General features: G+C 42.8%; 2 protein-coding genes across 5 annotated transcripts; one reads left to right on the forward strand and one right to left on the reverse strand.

Moving 5' to 3' along the window:
- Positions 1–555: 555 nt before the first annotated feature.
- On the reverse strand, positions 556–7928 carry LOC133129108 (cold-inducible RNA-binding protein B-like). 2 transcript variants are annotated; one of them, XM_061242949.1, is made up of 8 exons: positions 7793–7928; positions 5532–5641; positions 5299–5405; positions 5014–5143; positions 4676–4856; positions 4529–4566; positions 1708–1805; positions 556–812 (listed from the first exon to the last, which is right to left on the reverse strand). In XM_061242949.1, the coding sequence occupies exons 2-7, from the start codon at positions 5629–5631 to the stop codon at positions 1801–1803; spliced, it is 561 nt and encodes a 186-aa protein (XP_061098933.1). In that variant the 5' UTR covers positions 5632–5641; positions 7793–7928; the 3' UTR covers positions 556–812; positions 1708–1800. The 2 variants fall into 2 exon arrangements, with proteins under 2 accessions (XP_061098933.1, XP_061098932.1); XM_061242948.1 differs by lacking the exons at positions 556–812; positions 1708–1805 and adding an exon at positions 3288–3963.
- Positions 7929–11348: 3420 nt separating this feature from the next.
- Positions 11349–19352, forward strand: LOC133128768 (cold-inducible RNA-binding protein B-like). Of its 3 annotated transcripts, XM_061242533.1 has the most exons (8): positions 11429–11476; positions 15259–15350; positions 16404–16513; positions 16647–16753; positions 17279–17405; positions 17578–17737; positions 17847–17869; positions 18415–19352. In XM_061242533.1, exons 2-8 carry the CDS (start codon positions 15346–15348, stop codon positions 18423–18425), a joined length of 543 nt encoding a protein of 180 aa, XP_061098517.1. In that variant the 5' UTR covers positions 11429–11476; positions 15259–15345; the 3' UTR covers positions 18426–19352. The 3 variants fall into 3 exon arrangements, with proteins under 3 accessions (XP_061098519.1, XP_061098517.1, XP_061098518.1); XM_061242535.1 differs by lacking the exon at positions 15259–15350 and having other exon boundaries at positions 11349–11476; XM_061242534.1 differs by lacking the exon at positions 11429–11476 and having other exon boundaries at positions 15257–15350.
- The last annotated feature ends 201 nt before the right edge of the window (positions 19353–19553 follow it).

Here is a 19553-nt window from a genome sequence, read left to right on the forward strand (position 1 = left end):
GTTGCCTACGTTGTGAGCGCTCGCTATTGAACACGCTAGGAAAGGTCAAAGATTTAACAAAGGCCAAAATGTAAAAGATTTCAGCCCTAAAAGCAGCGGTTGAGCAGTGCACTGCACCAGGCAGCATCGTCTAAGATGTGATGAGCGTTACTGTAACGTAGTGGTTGGGGTACATGACTGGGACCCGCAAGGTCGGCGGTTTGATTCTCGGTGTAGCCACAAGATCCACACAGCCGTTGGGCCTTTGAACAAGGCCCTTCACCCCGCATTGCTCCAGGGGAGGATTGTCTTCTGCTTAGTCTAATCAACTGTACATCGCTCTGGATAAGAGCGTCGGCCAAATGTTATTAATGTAATAATGTACCCCTCCCATAGGAATGTAATGGCTTGACGCCATGTCCAGCGTGTGAAATCAGCTTGGCTACAACAGTTTTAGTTCAGAATGGAAACATGCTCAAGTGTAACAACCTGCCATGAACGGAGACCACACGCAGAAACTCAGGATAAATTAATTTATTTACAAGAAAAAACATACAAAAATATAAAATATGGTGGAGGCTTATTATAAGCCATGTGTGCAGGAATGAGTGAAGCATCGCAACACCAAGGTGCAACAACTCAAACATACCAGAATGCATTTAACAATCCTTAAACTCAGAAGAGGAGACCAGAATGCACATTCCTCAGGAAGACCTGCACAGAACTCCATGTTAAGACAGATCCCAAGGAGACGGCTGCCGTTACACCGATGGCAGCAGTCTGCCAGACTCCCAACATCCAAGTACTCATGAATATCCTTAAGAGTTCAGCTCCTGGAGAAGAAAAACAAAAATAATTATATAATGTTACCAGCAATCTTTTGGAATGACATTTAAACCATGTTTTTTTGTTTTTTTTTGTACCCCACATACCTCCACCTGGAAGGCAAGTTTAACAAGTTTAACAAGTCTCACCATCATGAACACAATCTACACGGCAACCCCTCTGAAGCTCAAAACAATAGACAGCAGGTTTCGGCAATTACAACCTCACAAAAAAAAAAAAGTGAAACTGAATAAGATCAAAATCAGGCTAAGAAGCACCGAGCCTAAATAAAGTTCACGTTGCAGTAATTTTCTAAAACAATTCCCTGCCAGTTTCATTTTCCTTCAAGTCCATCCTGTGGAGTTCACCTTGGTGCAATTTATTCCCACTTAAAATCTTAACAGAAACCAATTCAGCCCCAGTAGACCGGCTCAGTCTCACAGAATTGATTAATGAAGAGACAGTGAACATCCCACAGCCTAGGGGCCGGCGGCATTTCCCTTAAAATTCAGAACCACAGGAGATCTTCAGTGTCAACCTTTTGAGTACATCTTTTAGGATTCCCTAACCCCCCCCCCCCTTCAAAATTCCAAGTCAGAGTTCTAGAAACTGTGAGAACGATCTTTCAACAACCACGTGAAAGTAATTTTGTTTTTTGAAACGGCCAAAAAGCTTCAGAATTTGGATTGGACAGATGGAAAAACCAAAGCGTACACATTAGAATACACCTTACAACTCTCCATTTCATAGCATTGCTTCATTTCCCTGCGTTTTTTTGTGTGTAAACAAAGGAGGAAAGCAACAAGACTGACAGCAGGAATGCACCAGGAATGCACCCCAGTGCAGCATCACTGGAGCGAACCTTCCCCACAAGCCATCGACAAATCTCTGGTGTAAACCCACCTGAAGCGTCTAACCCAGAGGACCAGGCCGTAGCGGTCGCAGCAATTAATCGGCTTCCATCTTGCTTGGCTCAACCCAGACGGTCAGATCCCCTCAACCTACACAAGGCAAATTCAGGAGATCAGTTCAAAGCTCCCAAGACATCTCTGGACTCCTAATGTAAAGGCAATTCTCAAGATAAGGTCTCAAAACATGCAAGTGATCACATCAGGTCATGACGACTTAAATGAATGGCCCTGTACTAATGAACTGCTGATATTTACCATTTTAAGACACCTGCTCTGAACAGGAAGTGTAACAAAGATCAACATGTAGGCTTAAGGGCAAAGTTACTTGGAATGCAGACACACCCTCAAAACATTCAGGTCTATGTGGAAAAACAAATGTGATCGTGAGAACTTCCAAGGGAAAAAAAGGCCTCATTTCAGGTAAGTGGTCTGGAGCAAGGCCCAAAATGGATGGAGAACGACCATTTTGCAGGACTAACAATGGGGACATTCTGAAATCGGGATGTGGGTGATTCCATTGGTCAAGGGCAGTCAAAAAGGCCACTTAAGGATGCCTTCAAGATTTAGGAGGTGGAATCGGTGGGGGCCAGTGAACATTAAAAATAGACGACACTTGAAATTTACCATGCAGTTATACGGACTACTAAAATAAAAAAAAATAAAAAAAGCCTACGAGTTTCATCTTGGAAGTGAGGACGGGGAGGAGGTAGGATTCAACACTTAAAATGAACTCAGTTTGGAGGATGTGAACAGGAGAGCAAAAGTATTTACCTCACATTACAGGCCTATCTCCACATATGAACTAGCCAAGAGAGCAGCTTGCGTCTCAGGGTGCTCATGTCGGTAGGCCCAACACTCCTCCAAGGACAAGGCGGTTTTTTTTCCACCCAGTCGAACAGTAGCAGAGAACACTTGGACGCAGTGAAGCATTATGGGACAACACAACGAGAAACGCCCAGCAGAACAGCCCCCCCCACCCACCCCCCCAATCCCCAACTTGTCATTTCCGCAGTCAAATTTGGGTCCAGTTGTGAAGCTCGAACATTGATAAGAAAGGGTCATGCTGACTGCTAATCCATCACACCTCTGGGACTGGAAGTGCATGGCAGTGGGCTAGCCCAGCCCTACGGATAAACTCTTCACAACTTCCTTTGGACGGTCCCAGTTTGGAAAATGACTCCCTCTGCACTATCAACTGACCCCACCCCTGAGATTCCCTTGACAAAAGAACAATAGCAAATAAATACTTCACTCATTCAGCCGGTCTGGAGACAAAGGATTCGTTTGACAAAAAACCAAGAGTATTTTCAACTGTTTAATAGGCTTCATGAAGCCAGAATTTAACCCCACCCCCCACCCCCCTGGAAAAAAAAAAAGAAAAAAAGAAAAAAACCCTTTCAATTCGAGACAAAGCACATTCCTTTCCAGGCATTGAGAATATTGGCAGTAACATGTGTTATTTTTAAAGTCAAACTGCAGGGGGACATTTCGGCCGTTGAAAGCAGAACATTAAAATTGAAAAAACAAGAAAGCTGAGCACAAGTACTTGTAGCAGGCCTACGGGCTTCAGGGTTTTTTTTTTTTTTTTTAGTTTTTTTTAATGAGGCCATATTGCAGTGATTTATTGAAAAATTCCAACCTTGCTACGCTAAAGAACTGCCATTACAGAAAACGATGAGGCATGTCACAGTCTATCATGACCCCAGGATTAAAAAGAAAAAAAGTGAGCATTTAAAATAAATGTTTAGAACGGGGCTTAAATAGGTCAAAGGCCAATTGGCAATTGCGAATCGTTACATAGAACCAACGAGGCATTTTGGAGTCGAGAGTTTAATGAACAGGTTGTGGTTTGGGGAGTGGGGGGGTATCAAAGTTGTTAACACTGCCAGGCTGTTTACCAGTATACACTTACTCATGGAACAAGCCTGTTTGTATATAGAAATGTTAAAAAACAGCTGCAAAGTCTTGGTTCAGTTTCTCTGCCAAAAGTACTGCATGATGAGCTTGTGGTACAGAAATCCTTGTGAACAGTTCACCATCTTACAGTGACCAAAATGAAACGCTACAAGAGTAGGCATCTCCTAAAGCTGATGCATCAAATCTTTCTGCTGCCGAAACAGAAATGCCTCTATTCAGAACACCAAAAAAAAACACTTGCAGAATCAAAACAAATTCTTCGAAGAGTGCATCTTTTTAAATACAGCCAGCGAAGGGATGGTCTTGAACCAGGAGGATTTTTATTCGTTTGCTGCCGAGGACAAGAAGTAGGCACAGGTGTAAAGGCACTGCATCATTTAGACATCTCTTCCCCAAACCCCCCAAGACTACTGACCCCACCCAAAAACAAAGAAACAAAAAACCCTTCAGTTACACTCCTACAGGATGAAGTAAAGGGCAAGTATTGAAGATGTGCCATTCAGGCGTGGCTTCATCACCGTTTGGTTCTGCATCCTGATTTGACAGTGACACAGCCAAAACCTAAAGTGTTCCCCTCTCCCTCCCACCTAACCACCGCACCCCCAACCCCCACCAACAAACTCAGTCATCCTCATGAACGCTTAGTACAGAGGAGGTGGGCTAAGACTGGGATTCCTACTTTGAGACCTGATCCACTACCTCCTTCCCCTCAATTCAATTAAAGCACGTTTCTTGGCTGAGAATGAGGGCAGGAGGCAGGCAAACGCATGTTCAATACTTCCGCAGTTAAGCTCACATCGTCCTACTGTGCTAACAGTAACCTCGTACGTGGACAAATGCCTTCTGATAAGGGCCAGTAAAGAGAGAAGTAATCTTCTCCATCTACGTATACTTACGATAGCCGTCATAGCTTTCCCTGTAGGAGTGCTGTTCCCTATAAAAGAGAAACAACGGCGTTAGCACAATGCCATAGCGTCACTGTTCCACAGTTGCACTGAGTAAAAGGGCAAGGCCAGACAGCGGCCGCCATTTTGGCTCCACACCTGTCTCTGTTGTAGTATCCTCCACCGCCGCCGCCACCGCTGCTGCCACCGTATCTTCCACCACCGCTGCTCCTCTGGTAACCTCCGCCACCACCGCCATATCCACCGCCACCGTAACCTCCGCTCCGGTCTCCGTAACTCCTGTCGCCTCCATACCGGTCTCCACCCCCGTATCCTCCACCTGAGGGCGAGGGAGAGGGGATTGGTCAAAGTGCTGGACCCAGTCCCCTCCCAAAACATGTGCCCAAGGAAAACGATCAAGGAGGGCATGACAAAGCAAATGGAGGTGCGCCGTTTTGCAATCGCCAGCCCCGACCGTCGAGTGTAACCAGGCTCACCTCTTCCACCCCGGCCCCCCCTTTGCTGGTAGAATCCACTCCCTCCACCCCTGCCCCCTCTGAATCCTCCTCCGGACCTCGATCCAGATTTTCCAGCCTCATCTACCCGGATAGATCTGCCATCAAGGTCCTTAAAAAAAACAATAAATAACAAATAAATAAATAAAGTAATCATAAATTCTAACCCTTGTTACAAAAGGGTCAGCTTTTAACACTGCACCCAATCATGAGCAAGTGCATTAAAAGGTGCTCACATCGCCCAGGTATGCAAAAGGTTAAATGTACCTTTCCGTTCATGCCATTCATGGCGTCCTTGGCATCCTCTGGGTTTTCAAACGTTACAAAGCCAAACCCTCTCGACCTGCCCGTTTCCCTGTCTCTGATCACATCAGCTGAAACGCAAGCATAACAGACGTGAGAATTATTTACAGTTGATACAGCAGCCTGGTGATAAATTAGTATTGAAGTTTCCAGTTGGAAGCCGTTAGGTCATACAAATGACAGTCAAGATGGGTTACCTTTCGTGATGCTCCCATACTTTGAAAAGGCCTCTTCCAAGACATCCTCTGTGGTATCAAAGCTCAAGCCACCAACAAACAGCTTTCCCTCGTCGGACATGTTGAATGTTCTGCAAAATGATCAAGTAAAAGTTAGCCTGCGCTTGCTAAACCTTCCCTGCACAATGAGCTAGCTGCATGTTTTGGAAGACGTGCTTCCAAAAGTCCTTAGCCAAAGACGAGTAAGTTAAACAAAACAGAAATAAAAACAAGTTGAAGCAAAACATCCCTCTGCTGCCTCAGCTTGTTGGTTGGGGTAGTTTATCATTATGCAATAATGTGGCAGTTATAAAGCTTGTAGTCCTAAAACCCATAAGCATGTCAAGTAAATTTTATAAGAACTACAAAGCACATGTTGGCGTTCCCAATGTGGGATTAATAGTAGAATCGTTTCATGCTATTAAAAAAATAATCTATTCACGAGAAACGTGAATGGAAAACAGATTGAAGCGCATATTGACATTAAGTGGGGTAGTGTAGCCCTATGGGGAACTAGAATTATTTTGTATTGGTTCAGTCATGTTACCTCAAAGCCAATGGAAAATGCACGCATTCAAATATTTATTAAAAACTACAAAGCACATCACATATTGACAATAAAAGATGTGGGATTAACAGTAAATAGGTCATGTAACCAGGAAGCTTCAGACAAGAGGTGGGGGATGTGGGAACAATAGAATGGTCTGGTATTGGATTTGCGTCAATTGGTCGTGAGACCTAGAAACCATTCGATTTTTTTCTCTCCTTCAGTTAAATCGCTAATTAAAATACTACGAAGCAAATGGTAATAAGTGTAGAGCAATAGTAGAATTCGGTGATGTAGGTTTCAAGTCGATTGGTAATGCAACCTGGAAAAAATAAAATGCACGACTTTTTGCAAAAGTTTAACCAAACGCCCAGTGCCGACGCTTTCCCGTCGTCGGAGTACTAAAACTGGGTCAGAACGCCAGTTTATGCGCCGCTGACTCCGGAAATTTAATCTGGTCCTACAAAAAGCCGGACGCTATTCAGTGCTAAAAACGGAACATGAATTAACTCATGTCCACGGTGGCCAAGAACAACGAATTGGAAAGGTTGTTTGCATCGGCTAACATTTGTGGGTGGTCTAGCTATAAATCCCCATTGTGGACAAGAAGCGTTTCACTATCCGTAGGCAGGATAGCTTACCATATAGCTAGGCTACTTAAGTAGACATAAGCTTGTCTAACTTCGTTAAGTTACCGCAGCTAGCAATGGTCAGTTTCAGCATGCACGCGTAGCGCAAGCAATGGAGAACATTTCGGCTAGGATTGTCTCAAAGTCCCCTCCCGCCAACAGGAGATCCATTAATGGATCAACTTTCCACTGGGTTATTGGGGGGGGAAAGGCCATCCTCGAAGCCATACGTCAGGTCGAAGTACCCGAACTGTGAAATCGGTTTGTACCTGGAAAATAAGCTGCGTCATTTTCTCCCACCACGTAAACCTTACCCGCACCGCGGCCATCTTAAACCGTTATCAGCAAAGCAGCCATGGCCTGCCTTTTCCACCAAAGCATATAGCCCCCAAACAACGCCACCTCCGCCGCGATTCAGCCAAAAACGGGTTTAAGTGCAACCAGCTACTAAGGCTACTCAGCGGATGCGGCGAGCCAGCCATCAGGAACACGCCAAACGTTGTAAACGTACGAAAACATGATAAATAAAAAAAAGCAATTAAATTACTAAAATGTAAAAAAAAAAAAGAACAAGTTAAACAGCTTGGTCATTAGTTGACGCACTCTGCGATTTTATCCCAAATATCCACACCACCATGTAACGCAAATTAACGAATGTTCCACAAATCTTTGTCATCAGCCATTTTAAATTCACGCCATTCAACGACACTCAACTTTAACGTAGCTACCGTTAGCTCCATCCCTTGTGATGTTCCATGCGGAAAGAAGCTCAAAGCTCGCTATATAATCGTGAGTTATATCAACTACGAGCCGCAAATAACTAGCTGATCATCCTAACGTGAAAACTATGAATAGTTTCAATTAATATTTGAACGTTTTTCGAATAGGAAATATTAGTAAAAATACTTTATTAGCTAGCTCTTGGCATAATGTTAGCTAGCTAGCGAACCTCTGTTAATGTGGGCGATTTGCTTAGACTAGAGTATATAAACATTTTTCTGAAATTAAACCAATTTGATTGTGAAGGAATCCAAACGAATTGCTATGCGTTAGACGCAGTTAAATACCTTTTTCCGCTCCTTCCTGAAAATGGTCTTCAGACACTGTAGCTATATGGCAGTTCTGCCGTCAATGAGATCGAGCAATTAAATGGCCTCCTTTTTGTGAGAAATATAAGCTACGTACGCAACGTCATGAATAATTACAATGAGGCGTGTCAATGGAAGATTTGCTGTTGTTTTTAACCTCGCTGATAGGGCACGCTCGTCTGTGATTGGCTATTAAATGACCGTTGTGAAATATGATGCCTGAAATTTTCCCGCGCAGATAACAACATATTCGTTATGAATCATTTTAAATGCAGGGTCGAGTTGGAGGTTTCTATCCTTATTTTGGTTTCTAGGGACCTTCATGCAACGCTTAACGATTTCAAGGAAACAATTAAGCCCTAAATTCAAGATAAGGAGAACAAACGTTTATTTATTTAAGTAGTTCTCTCTGTGAGCGATTTCGTTGACGAAAGTACTTGCCTGAGGGAGGAGCAAGTTGTTTCCGTTGTTTCCTCTTAGTGATCGCCGCAGCTGCATATTTTCTATTGAAGTGAGGAATGGCAATACACAATATACATTTACGATATTAATTATTGTTTACGTTAGTGTAGTTATACAACGAGACTGGTCATTATTGTTTGTTGTGTATTTATTGCTTTTGCTATTTAGCGATATATCTTACTCGGTTGCTAGGTTACCAGCTACCGATCGTCTCTCAATAAAATAGGTTGCATAAAAACTCAGTAGCCTATGAGTATTGGGTCGATTGTTGATATTTTAGTTAGTATCAAACACTTTTTTTTGTTTGAATATTCTTCAATTGTTGGTTTAACAGAAACAAATGATGGTGCAAATAAAATAAATCCATACAATGTTGTTTAAACGAGCAATTTTATTAAAACATTTCCATAAGAAAATATTTTCTTGGTCTTAGCATTCCACTACTCTGCTTTTAACTAAACATTCAGGTTGTAATGAGAAAAAAATGTTGTGTGTGTGGCTGTGTCCAAAATTGCTCCCTATTTACTAAATACTAAACTAGATTGGCCGTCAGCCATCTTGTTCTAGTGTCCAAATTCAATCACTCACATTTGAGGGCACTAGAAATGTCCCATAATGGACTGAAAAATATAGTGAACGACCATGGTGGTAGAAAGGTGGATACGAATCACAGTGCTTTGTGACCAGCATTTTCCCTAACTTTATGATACACAAACCCTTTTTCATTCTTCTTTTAAGCTGTGTGAAAGACAATGGCGTGGTCCAGGAATAATTCAAATGAAAGAACAGCTCTTCTGGGTTTTGCCAGGTTGATGACAAAAACGTTTCCATTGAGCATTAGGATAAAGTACAGCTACCCTAACATAACCCAATATACTATATTCATTAGCCTATTCAATAATACAAAACCATGTTTGTCCAGTAAGTGGCACTGTTTGTTGGCTAGCTAAAGCGTTATCTTATTTTATTCGGCATTAAGGTTATTTGGTACATTTTGTAATTTAAAACCAGAACAACAATCAATGGTGTGGTTGATCAGAGGTCTCAACTTGAGTCATTTGCTCTGATTAAACCTGATGTGTCTTTGGTTTTGCCATTGAAATGAGCTTTTCTCCCACCGAGGTAATATAAATAACTATAGTAACACATATTAATTCCAGAAATGTTTATACTGATATGAGTCTATATTACAATGCATTTTATTTCTGTAATTTTGCTGATGCTTAATACATACCACAATAGCCCCATACAATGTCTCAATTCGTTCACTTATAAAACTGAATGTTTTCACATGGGTCATTTATACGTAACACGGGCCCGTAGAGGGTAAATGGTTTTGTGGCTATATGCAGCCGTGATGACACTGAACGACGTCTGCTCTCCGGATTCACTGTTTATTTAGTAAACTATATAGCGCACTATATGGACATTCACTAGAGAGGGATTAGTAATCAGTAATTAGTGAATAGTGAGCCATTGCGGATACAGCCTGTGTGTTTACGGCAGAGGAGGAAGGCCAGAGAACGGGTGGCTGCACAAGTGCCTGTTTGGATGATTGCAATGTGCGGATGGCTGATGGACTCACAATGTCCTGCTGTAACAAATGTATGCTGCTATTACTATAACGTTCATAAAAATAAATAAAGAGACAGGTCAGCATTAGTGGGAGCCAGGGGCTCGTAACAAAGAATGTCAAAGGGATCTAATATTTTTATTCTGTACTAAGGGACTAGACAGAAAACATACTTTACCCACCATAGTTCCATACGGAGGATGTTGTGTGATGAGCATGATGTCGACGCGCAAACCTAAATAGCTTTTCAATAGCTTTTCTAGTCAGGCGATCAGTGGAGGGTTCAGGCAGTTCTGCGCATGCTCCAAGGCTACGGCCACAGAAGTCCCACAGAACCGGTTTCCGGGTGGGGGATGTTCGTCTTGAAAGAAAGGGGTAAGAAGAGGATATTGCAGATGGGGGAAGGGAATTGGGAATGCACGTTTACGCGGAAATCCCACAGTTAAGAACAATAAAACATCGGCTGCTTCGACATAAGCTGGCTCGTCTCTTCATTCTGCATTTCCAATGGATGTTTATTCATTGTGTGCATTTCAAAATAAAGACATAGGGATACCTGATTGTCCATGTATGTCTGGACTCAAAAATGAAGTATTTGTAACCAACCCAGGATGCTTTAAATATATGTATTCTTATTACAGTTACTTGTTAACATGATAACGTTTTATATTTGTAGAACGTAGCCTCCACACACAAGCATCTATCTTATACATAGCCTACTTACCACAGTGTCAATACAAATGTTTGCATTCGCACACAGACCACATGGACGCCTACACAGGAAGTGAGTGATTCCATTATAGTATGGCGCTTTCTATGGAGAACTGGTGCATCTGACAAAGAAACAAGGAAAGCGGCAGAAACAAGGCCTTGCCCCTCAACACGCAAGCGAGGCAAAAACTCCCCGAGTGTGTAGTGTAGCAACACAAAAAAGCACTCTTGTCAGAAATATAGCCTTCTAATATATTTTACATTCATTGTATTCATAAACGGGCAGGGCAAATCTCGCAGTGAAAATAAATAACCGGAAACCACGCAAATGTAATCCGATTTGAATACAACAGATTGTAGGTGATTTTCAGTCATGTGCTTTTGAAATCAGCTCTTTGCTTCAATACATTTGTCTTAAAAAAGAGATTTAATCCAAAATGTATTGAACAATTATAATAAGAAAGGAGTTGAAAAATAAATGAAATAAGGAGAAAATAATTAAAAAATAAAAATATCTATTTACATGGAAGCTTTCAATGGGGTTAAGTTTGAACATTTGTCGTTCAATGTTAAAAAGCCCATTGTGACATATGAACGTTAGACTCCGGAGTTTAGAACTAGGATTGAAAATTATTAATAACGAATTTGCTGTAATTTGCGCGGGCAAATTTCAGGCGTCATTGATTGGTACATATTTCACAAGGGTAATTTAATGACCAATCACAGACGATCGTGCTGCATTAGCGAGGTTAAAAACAACAGCTAATCTTCCGTTGACACGCCCTTTATAATTATTCATGACGTTGCGTGCGCAGCTTCTATTTCTCACAAAAAGGAGGCTATTTAATTGCTCGATCTCTTTGACTGTGGAACAGCGTCTGAAGACCTTTTTCTGGAAGGAGCGGGAAAAAAAAAAGGTATGTAACTGCGACTAAAGCTATTCGCTTTGTTTCCGTCTCAATCAATTTGGTTTAATTTCAGAAAATATGTAATTAGTAGTCTGTTTTAAGCAACATTAATAGAGGTTGTTTAGCTAACGGTAATAACTTGGCAAGCTTATTTCCGTTGTATAAATATGTCTGATATGCTCGCGTACATACAGATATTGATTGAAACTTCATAATTTTCACGACAGATTCATGAGCTAGTTATTTAACGTGGCTAGTTGGATGGTTGTGATTTTAGGGCTTCCATCCGTATGGAACCTCGCTAGCTCTACCTAACTAGCTAAGTTAAAGTTCACTGTAGTTGAATGGCGTGAATTTTAAAATGGCTGATAACGCATGTGGCGAAGTCTTTGTCAATTTGCCTTTAACGATACATGATTATGTGGATATTTATCTAGGACACAATGGCGGTATGCGATGAACGACGTTATTTAACTTTTAATTTCTTCTGTTTTACTCGATTTATTTTTTATTCCGGTTTTGTATGTTTGCAACGTTTGGTGTGTTCCGGATGGCTAAAATGGCTAGCTGGTGGCTCAGATTGTGTGACTTGGCCTTCGTTGCTTGTTGTACTTGGGCGTTTTGGGCTGAATCGCGTTTGGGTGCTGTACGGTTAACAGTAACGTAGATTCACCGTGTTCCGAACGCCGAGTTTACTCACAATATTCCGAACCGTGCGACTTTCATTACGAATAAATGACTTACAGATCAGCTTTGTGTAAAGTGTAGTTAATTCCTTCCGTTTTCATAGGAACTTGTATCGTGTGTGACTCAACATAACGGTGCAGTGAAATGGTAATGGTGCTAACGATAGACTACGAGCCGGGCAGACTGATCTGGCTCGGCCAAAGATCAGTGTTCCTTGTGAAATAGATTATGTACGTAAGCACCATTTTTTTTGTAGACTATAGATATATTAATGAGTAAGATTAACTGGTTAATCTTATTCATTTTGACCAGTAATTATTTGTCAAATTCACATCAAAATATTTTAGCGTTTGCGATAGGCAATATTAACCATAATCAAACCACGTTAACTTCTCGTGGAACAGAACTTCGGAACACGGTGAGTCCACGTTAGTGGGGATAGGCCGGCCGTGGGGCTTTGCGGAGGACCGTTTTAAGATGGCCGCGATGCGCACACGGTTGATGTTTAGGGAGAAAATGACGCAGCTTCTTTCTCCAGGTACAAGGTCGGGTACTTCGGCCTAACTTATATCTTCGGGGATGGGCTTTCCACAATACAAGTTGATGCTCTTAATGAATCCCAGTCTTCGTTCATTTGGCTTTCTCGTTCGTTCACATGTACTTCCGGAAAGCACGCGCACGAGTGTCGTATGTTACTCAGATCAACGTTACTCGATCTCCGCATTGAACTGTTGGTTTTATTTGTTGGTTTATTGGAGGGGGGGAGGGGAAAGGGGAAGAGTGCACATTAATCAACATTGCTGCAAATGCGGCAGTTAGAAAATGGCCTATTTTTCATCTAAAAATGTTTTGGTTCACAGCGTTAACGAGCTGCCCGCACGTGGTTCCCTCAGAATATTACCCAGTCCAGTTAGGAATTGATTCATTTCCTCAATATGATCATAATCATTACTCCTCTTGGAAGGCATTCGTTGACAACGTGTTGCCCTGTTGGACCCTGGCCTATTGCATTAATTGGAACTTGTATGCAATTTTTATTTTTGATTTCATGATGGTCAATACATTGAATATTTAATTGTGCTTTGCCGTATGGATGAGGCGGCACAAAAGCAATCTGCTTAGTAGCCGAAATACACCAGCTAGGAATAGCATTAATGTTTTTATCTTCCATTAGCTAAAATTAAACTATGCAATTAAGACAATACCTGAAATGTATATTATGACCTACAGATGACTACATTTTAATTCTACCAAAAAGAAAGACGATCTAAGTTGTGGTCTTTGTAAAACCATTCATTACTTTATTGCAAGTGACGTAGGTACGTACGGTTGTTAATTTGCGGTTGTTTGATAGGCTTAGCGGAATGGCATTCGGCCTTCCCCCAAATGCTGGCCCGATGAGTAGCTATTGGACATTGTCTAAGGCACTAAAATCACTTTGAAGGGGGAGCGGGCAGATCTCAGCACATGGGGTGAGAGCCAAATGAACGAATCTTTCGCAGAAAAGGCTGGTCAATTTGGGGAAAGATTCTTTTGGAAAGATTAGTTCACAAACTGTCCATCACTACCCTGTTGGCGGGAGGGCTATCGGGAAGTAAAGCGGAAGTCCCGCTGAATGGCATTTCCAGTATACTCTTATCCTAGTGCAGTAAATGCAACAACCAAGATATCTATCCTGGGATGGCCAGTCTCACGGGATGTGCTAACGCATTTAATAGGGAGCAGTGTACCGGAATTATCGTTCCCGACACCCGCTTTACCGCCCAAATTTTAGGTACTTGTTCATATTCAAAATGTTCTCTGTTGCTTGCGCTACCTATGCATTGTATGGTTAATACTAATACTAACCATGATTAATATATTCATATGAATTAAACACAAGTTTGCCTAGTTGATGGGTAATTACCCCCAGATCGAACTTAAAATATTTTAGCTGGAGTGTTTGCCTGGTTTTTATAGTGAACCATTAATCTGCTGTTATATCAACATTTATGAAATATAATTTGGTCAAAGTGTGTTCTGCATATAGATGTTGAGAAATGCAAACTGCAGTGATCAATAGGAAATTTAACTGAACCCTAGAACACATCTTTTCAGAATTGTGTAGGAGGGGGCAGGCTGGAATGTTGCGTAGCCTAGGTATGGATCGTTCTTGATCACGTGACCATTTCCTTGACAACGCCATGTTGACGTACAAGAGGCCGTAGCAACCCATTGATTTTCAGTGGTCACACACACGGGTCAAACTAGGCCTAGATGAGATGGCATCCGTTTAAGTTTCGATGATGGTGTCCAGTCAATATCGGTTTTCACACAGGTTGGGTTGTTGACCTGTAGCGGGAGAAGACTAAGACGAGCTGCTGCAGAGGGACTGGGTTGCACTAGCTGGACTTCAGTTCAAACGTAGCGTAGTTCTAACTTCGTTAAAATTCATAGAAATGCTCCGATTTTATGCATTGCTAACGCAAAGGTAGTGACACTACGGAAATGAGCTACACCGTGACTAACGGCTCTTCTTAAATGGCCTTACAGCTACACTCGGCAGGTGTAGTCGCACAGTAACGGTGAAACTCATTTATTTTTATATTTTTGGCACACGGCATCATTTTTACAGTTGGACACCATGGCATTTTCCAACTAATGAAGTACAGGTTCATTCAGTTTATGGATACGATATTTCAGTAGCGTTGTGGCCAATCTTTGCATATCTTTTGCATGCAATGACTGCTTGATGCTTGGCTGCTGCAATGCATAGCCATCCCCTGATGCTGGGTATCTTCCCTGGTGATGCTCTGCCAGGCCTGTACTGCTGCCATCTTCAGCTCCCGCTCGTTTTGGGGATTTTTTTTTGCCTTCAGTCTCCTCTTCATGTAAATTGCATGTTCAGTTGGATTCAGATCCGGTGATTAGCTCGGCCAGTCAAGGATTTTTCCACTTTTTGGCCTTGGGAAAAACCCCTTTGCTCCTCTCTCAGTATGCTTCAGGGCATGGTCTTGTTGCATGGTGAAGTGCTGTACAACACGTTTGGAGGCATTTGGTTTTCGTCTGAGCGGATGAAATATTTCTTTAGACCTCAGAATTGATTGTTCTACTTCTGTCTGCAGTCGCACCGTCGATGACGAACAAGCGAGCCCGTTCCACTGGTGCCCATACAGGCCCAAGCCGTAGCGCCCCCTCACCATGTCTCAGGGATGAGGTGCCACACTTTCCTCTTTCCGCCACTGGTGCATGTGAATCTCATCTGTCCGGAAGTCTTTGTTCCAGAGCTCTTAGGGGCTCTTGGGTGCCTTTTTGGCAAACTAATTTTGCCTTTCTGTTGTTCGGGCTCATCAGTGGTTTCGCATCTTGTAGTTTACCCTCTGTAGTCCTGCTTTTGTAGTGTTCTACGTATGGTAGACTGACTCATCTACTCCTGCACCCAGAAGAGTGTTTGAACTGTTGGGCTGTTGTCAGTGGATGACCGGAGAATACTCCAGTGAAGGAATTGCACTTCAACCTCATTATCACTGTATACTTTCAGTGCTAGAGTACAGAACCAAAACTAAATGTGACTGTCAATGAACTCTGGTGCTTGCTGTAGTTGGTTAGTTTGCGACTGAAATATTGTATCCATAAATTAAACCGCTTCATTAGCGTTGCAAAAAGCCATGGTGTCCCTGTCCAATTAATTATGGTGCTCACTCGCTATGATGCCGGGTGGAAGTCGGTAACCATGAGGAGATAACGTTTTGATCGTAAGGAATGTAATGTCCAAACCGGTTGGGGAGATGGAAGCAATAGATAAATGTTGCAGTAGCATCTATTTGCTGATTCAGGCTTAAAGTCCCCCGTAGCTAAGCCTGTAGTTTGGAATTTGCACTGGGTGAAACTGGCCCTTTTTCCCAGCTCGCTGGCTCATGCTAGCTGGAATATAGCGTATGAACTAACTGGTGTATATTAAATTGATCATGCCTACTTCTATTGCAAATCCACCTTGCTCTTCCAGTTGCTTCCATTTCTTCTCCCTGATGTGTAATTTTTTGGCAAAAAAGACTTCACACTCCCAATTAGCTCGATTTGAGCTACCACAAACTGCTGAAAATAAGGTTTGTGGTTAACGATCTGTTAAACCTCTTCAGTCAAGGCATTAAAAAATACCAATGTATCTTTGGCAGATTACATCTTCGAAGCACATCTTCAAACATGCAGCTAGCTGTGCAGAGAAGGTGTTGCAAGCACTGGCTAACTTTCACTAAACTTAATTTTGCAGAACATTCGACATGTCTGACGAGGGGAAGCTTTTTGTTGGTGGCTTGAACTTTGAGACCACAGAAGAAGTCTTGGAAGAGGCCTTTTCAAAGTATGGGAACATCTTGAAAGGTGAGCCATCTTGACTTGTCCTTTGTATGACCTAACCGCTTCCAACCAGATGGTTAAATACCAATTTATTGCACCTGGCTGCTGACCATCACCACTGCAAATAATTCAAATTTCCGTTATTCCTGCGTGTCAGTTGATGTGATCAGAGACCGGGACACAGGCAGCTCCAGAGGGTTTGGCTTCGTGTCGTTTGAAAACCCAGATGATGCCAGGGAAGCCAAGGAAGCCATGCATGGAACGGTACGTTTAACCCTTTGCACTCCTGTGTGATGCTAGCACCGTTTAATGTGCTGGCTCATGTTGGGTACAGCATTTACTGGGTCATTCTGTGAGAAATCAACCAGCGGTGTTGGGGATGATGCACAATGTGTGTTGCTTTGAAAGTTCACTATTGAATATATAAAGAACTAACTAAGGCATAACGCCCATTTGCGATCCGTCCAAGGCCAGCACGTGCATTTAAGAGCAGGTCAAGAACATTTTATGTCAAACCTAATGAAACCTCTGACTGTTCATCACCCAGATGAGCACAATTAATACACTACAAAAGCAGCAACTGTTGAACGCTAGTCCAGCTAAGCAGCTAACGCTTCAATCCCTACAGGGGTGAGCGAATGACAACTGGTGTAAGTAGCCCTCTCGGATCGGTACTCTATCGGCCGAGCCACTTGGTACACGGTTCTGAAAAAGGGTACCGGCGCACCTAGTTGAAGCTGCTTTATTAAACCCTTTATTCTGTTTCTTTTCCCCCCCCCCCCCTTTTAGAGTCTCGAGGGCAGAACTCTCCGGGTAGATGAAGCCGGCAAGTCTGGATCGAGGTCCGGAGGAGGATTCGGCCGGGGAGGCGGAGGCGGTGGATTCTACCAGCAGAGGGGGAGCCGGGGTGGAAGAGGTGAGCCTGGTCACTCGAATTTTTCAATTCGTTTCAATTGAGCGCAACTCATTTTGCGCGTCGGATGTCTTCCTGCTACCAGCTCTGTTCAAATGTTAAAGCGAATAAAATGGGGGGGGGGGGAAAAGAAAAAGAATGACCCCCGCCCTCTTCGCGTACTGTGTCCGTCCAGGAGGATACGGTGGGGGCGACAGGAGTTACGGAGACCGGAGCGGAGGTTACGGTGGCGGTGGATATGGCGGTGGCGGCGGAGGTTACCAGAGGAGCAGTGGTGGTGGAAGATACGGTGGCAGCAGCAGCGGTGGTGGCGGCGGCGGCTACAGCAGAGACAGGTGTGGAGCCAAAATGGCGGCCACCGTCTGGCCAAGCCCTTTTACTCAGTGCAACTGTGGAACAGTGACGCTATGGCATTGTGCTAACGCCGTTGTTTCTCTTTTATAGGGAACAGTACGGATCCTATGGCGGTAAGTAGGAATGGATGTAGAACTTGCATGCAATACTGGCCCTTATCAGAAGGCGTTTGTCCACGTACAAGGTTACTGTTAGCACTGTAGGACGATGTGAGCTTAACTGCGGAAGTATTGAACGTGCGTTTGCCTGCCTCCTGCCCTCATTCTCCGCCAAGAAACGTGCTTTAATTGAATGGAGGGGAAGGGGGTAGTGGATCAGGTCTCAAAGTAGGAATCCCAGTCTTAGCCCACCTCCTCTGTACTAAGCGTTCATGAGGATGACTGAGTTTGTTGGTGGGGGTTGGGGGTGCGGTGGTTAGGTGAGCGGGAGAAGGGAACACTTTAGGTTTTGGCTGTGTCACTGTCCAATCAGGATGCAGAACCAAACGGTGATGAAGCCACGCCTGAATGGCACATCTTCAGTACTTGCCCTTTACTTCATCCTGTGTAGCTAAAGGGTTATTTTTTTTCTTTGTCTTTGGGTGGAGAAAGTAGCTTTGGGGAAGATGTCTAAATGATTCAGTGCCTTTACACCTGTGCCTACTTCTTGTCCTCGGCAGCAAACGAATAAAAATCCTCCTGGTTCAAGACCATCCTTCGCTGGCTGTATTTAAAAAGATGCACTCTTCGAAGAATTTTTTTTTTTTTTTTTTTCCTCCCCTTTCTTTTTGGTGTTCTGAAATTGAGGTTATTTCTGTTTCAGCAGCAGATATTTGATGCATCAGCTTTAGGAGATGCCTACTCTTGTAGCGTTTCATTTTGGTCACTGTAAGATGGTGAACTGTTCCCAAGGATTTCTGTACCACAAGCTCATCATACAGTACTTTTGGCACAGAAACTGAACCAAGACTTTGCAGCTGTTTTTTAACATTTCTATATACAAACAGGCTTGTTCCATGAGTAAATGTATACTGGTAAACAGCCTGGCAGTGTTAATGACTCATTACCCCCCCACTCCCCAAACTGCAACCTGTTCATAGTAGACTCTCAAATCCAAAATGCCTCGTTGGTTCCATGGAACAACTCGCAATTGTTATTTGGCCTGTTTAAGCCCTGCCCTATTTTTTTTTTTTTTGTTTGTTTTTTTTTTACAATCTTGGGGTCATGATAGACTGTGACATGCCTCATCGTTTTCTGTAATGGCAGTTTAGTTTAGCAAGGTTGGAATTTGCAATTCGCTCCTTTAAATAAATCGCTGCAATATGGGTAAAGGTTTTGTAACCGAAACCCGTACCCCTGCTACAACTTGTGCTTTTTGTTTTTGTTTTGTCTTCATTTTTAATGTTCTGCTTTCATGGGCCGAAATGGCCTCCTGCAGCTTGACTTTAAAAATAACGTTACTGTCTATATTGTCAATGTCTGGAAAGGAATGTCCTTTTATGTCTCAAAATGGCCTTTAAGAGTTTATTCTTTTTTTTAATTTGTTTTTTGTTTTTGTTTTGTGGGGGCGGGGTACATTCTGGCTTCATGAAGCCTATTAAACAGTTTGTTGAAAATACTTGGTGACTGAGTGAAGTATTTATTTGCTATTCTTTTGTCAAGGGAATCTCAGGGGTGGGGTCAGTCAGTTGATGGAGCAGAGGGAGTAAAATGGTGGGAACGTGCAAAGGAAGTTAAATGGTAAATGGTTGGCATTTGTATAGCACTTATCCAAAGCACTGCACAATTGATCTCACACACACACACACACACACACACA

Source organism: Conger conger, chromosome 5, assembly GCF_963514075.1.
Source record: "Conger conger chromosome 5, fConCon1.1, whole genome shotgun sequence".
In the NCBI taxonomy this organism is placed as follows: Eukaryota; Metazoa; Chordata; class Actinopteri; order Anguilliformes; family Congridae; genus Conger; species Conger conger.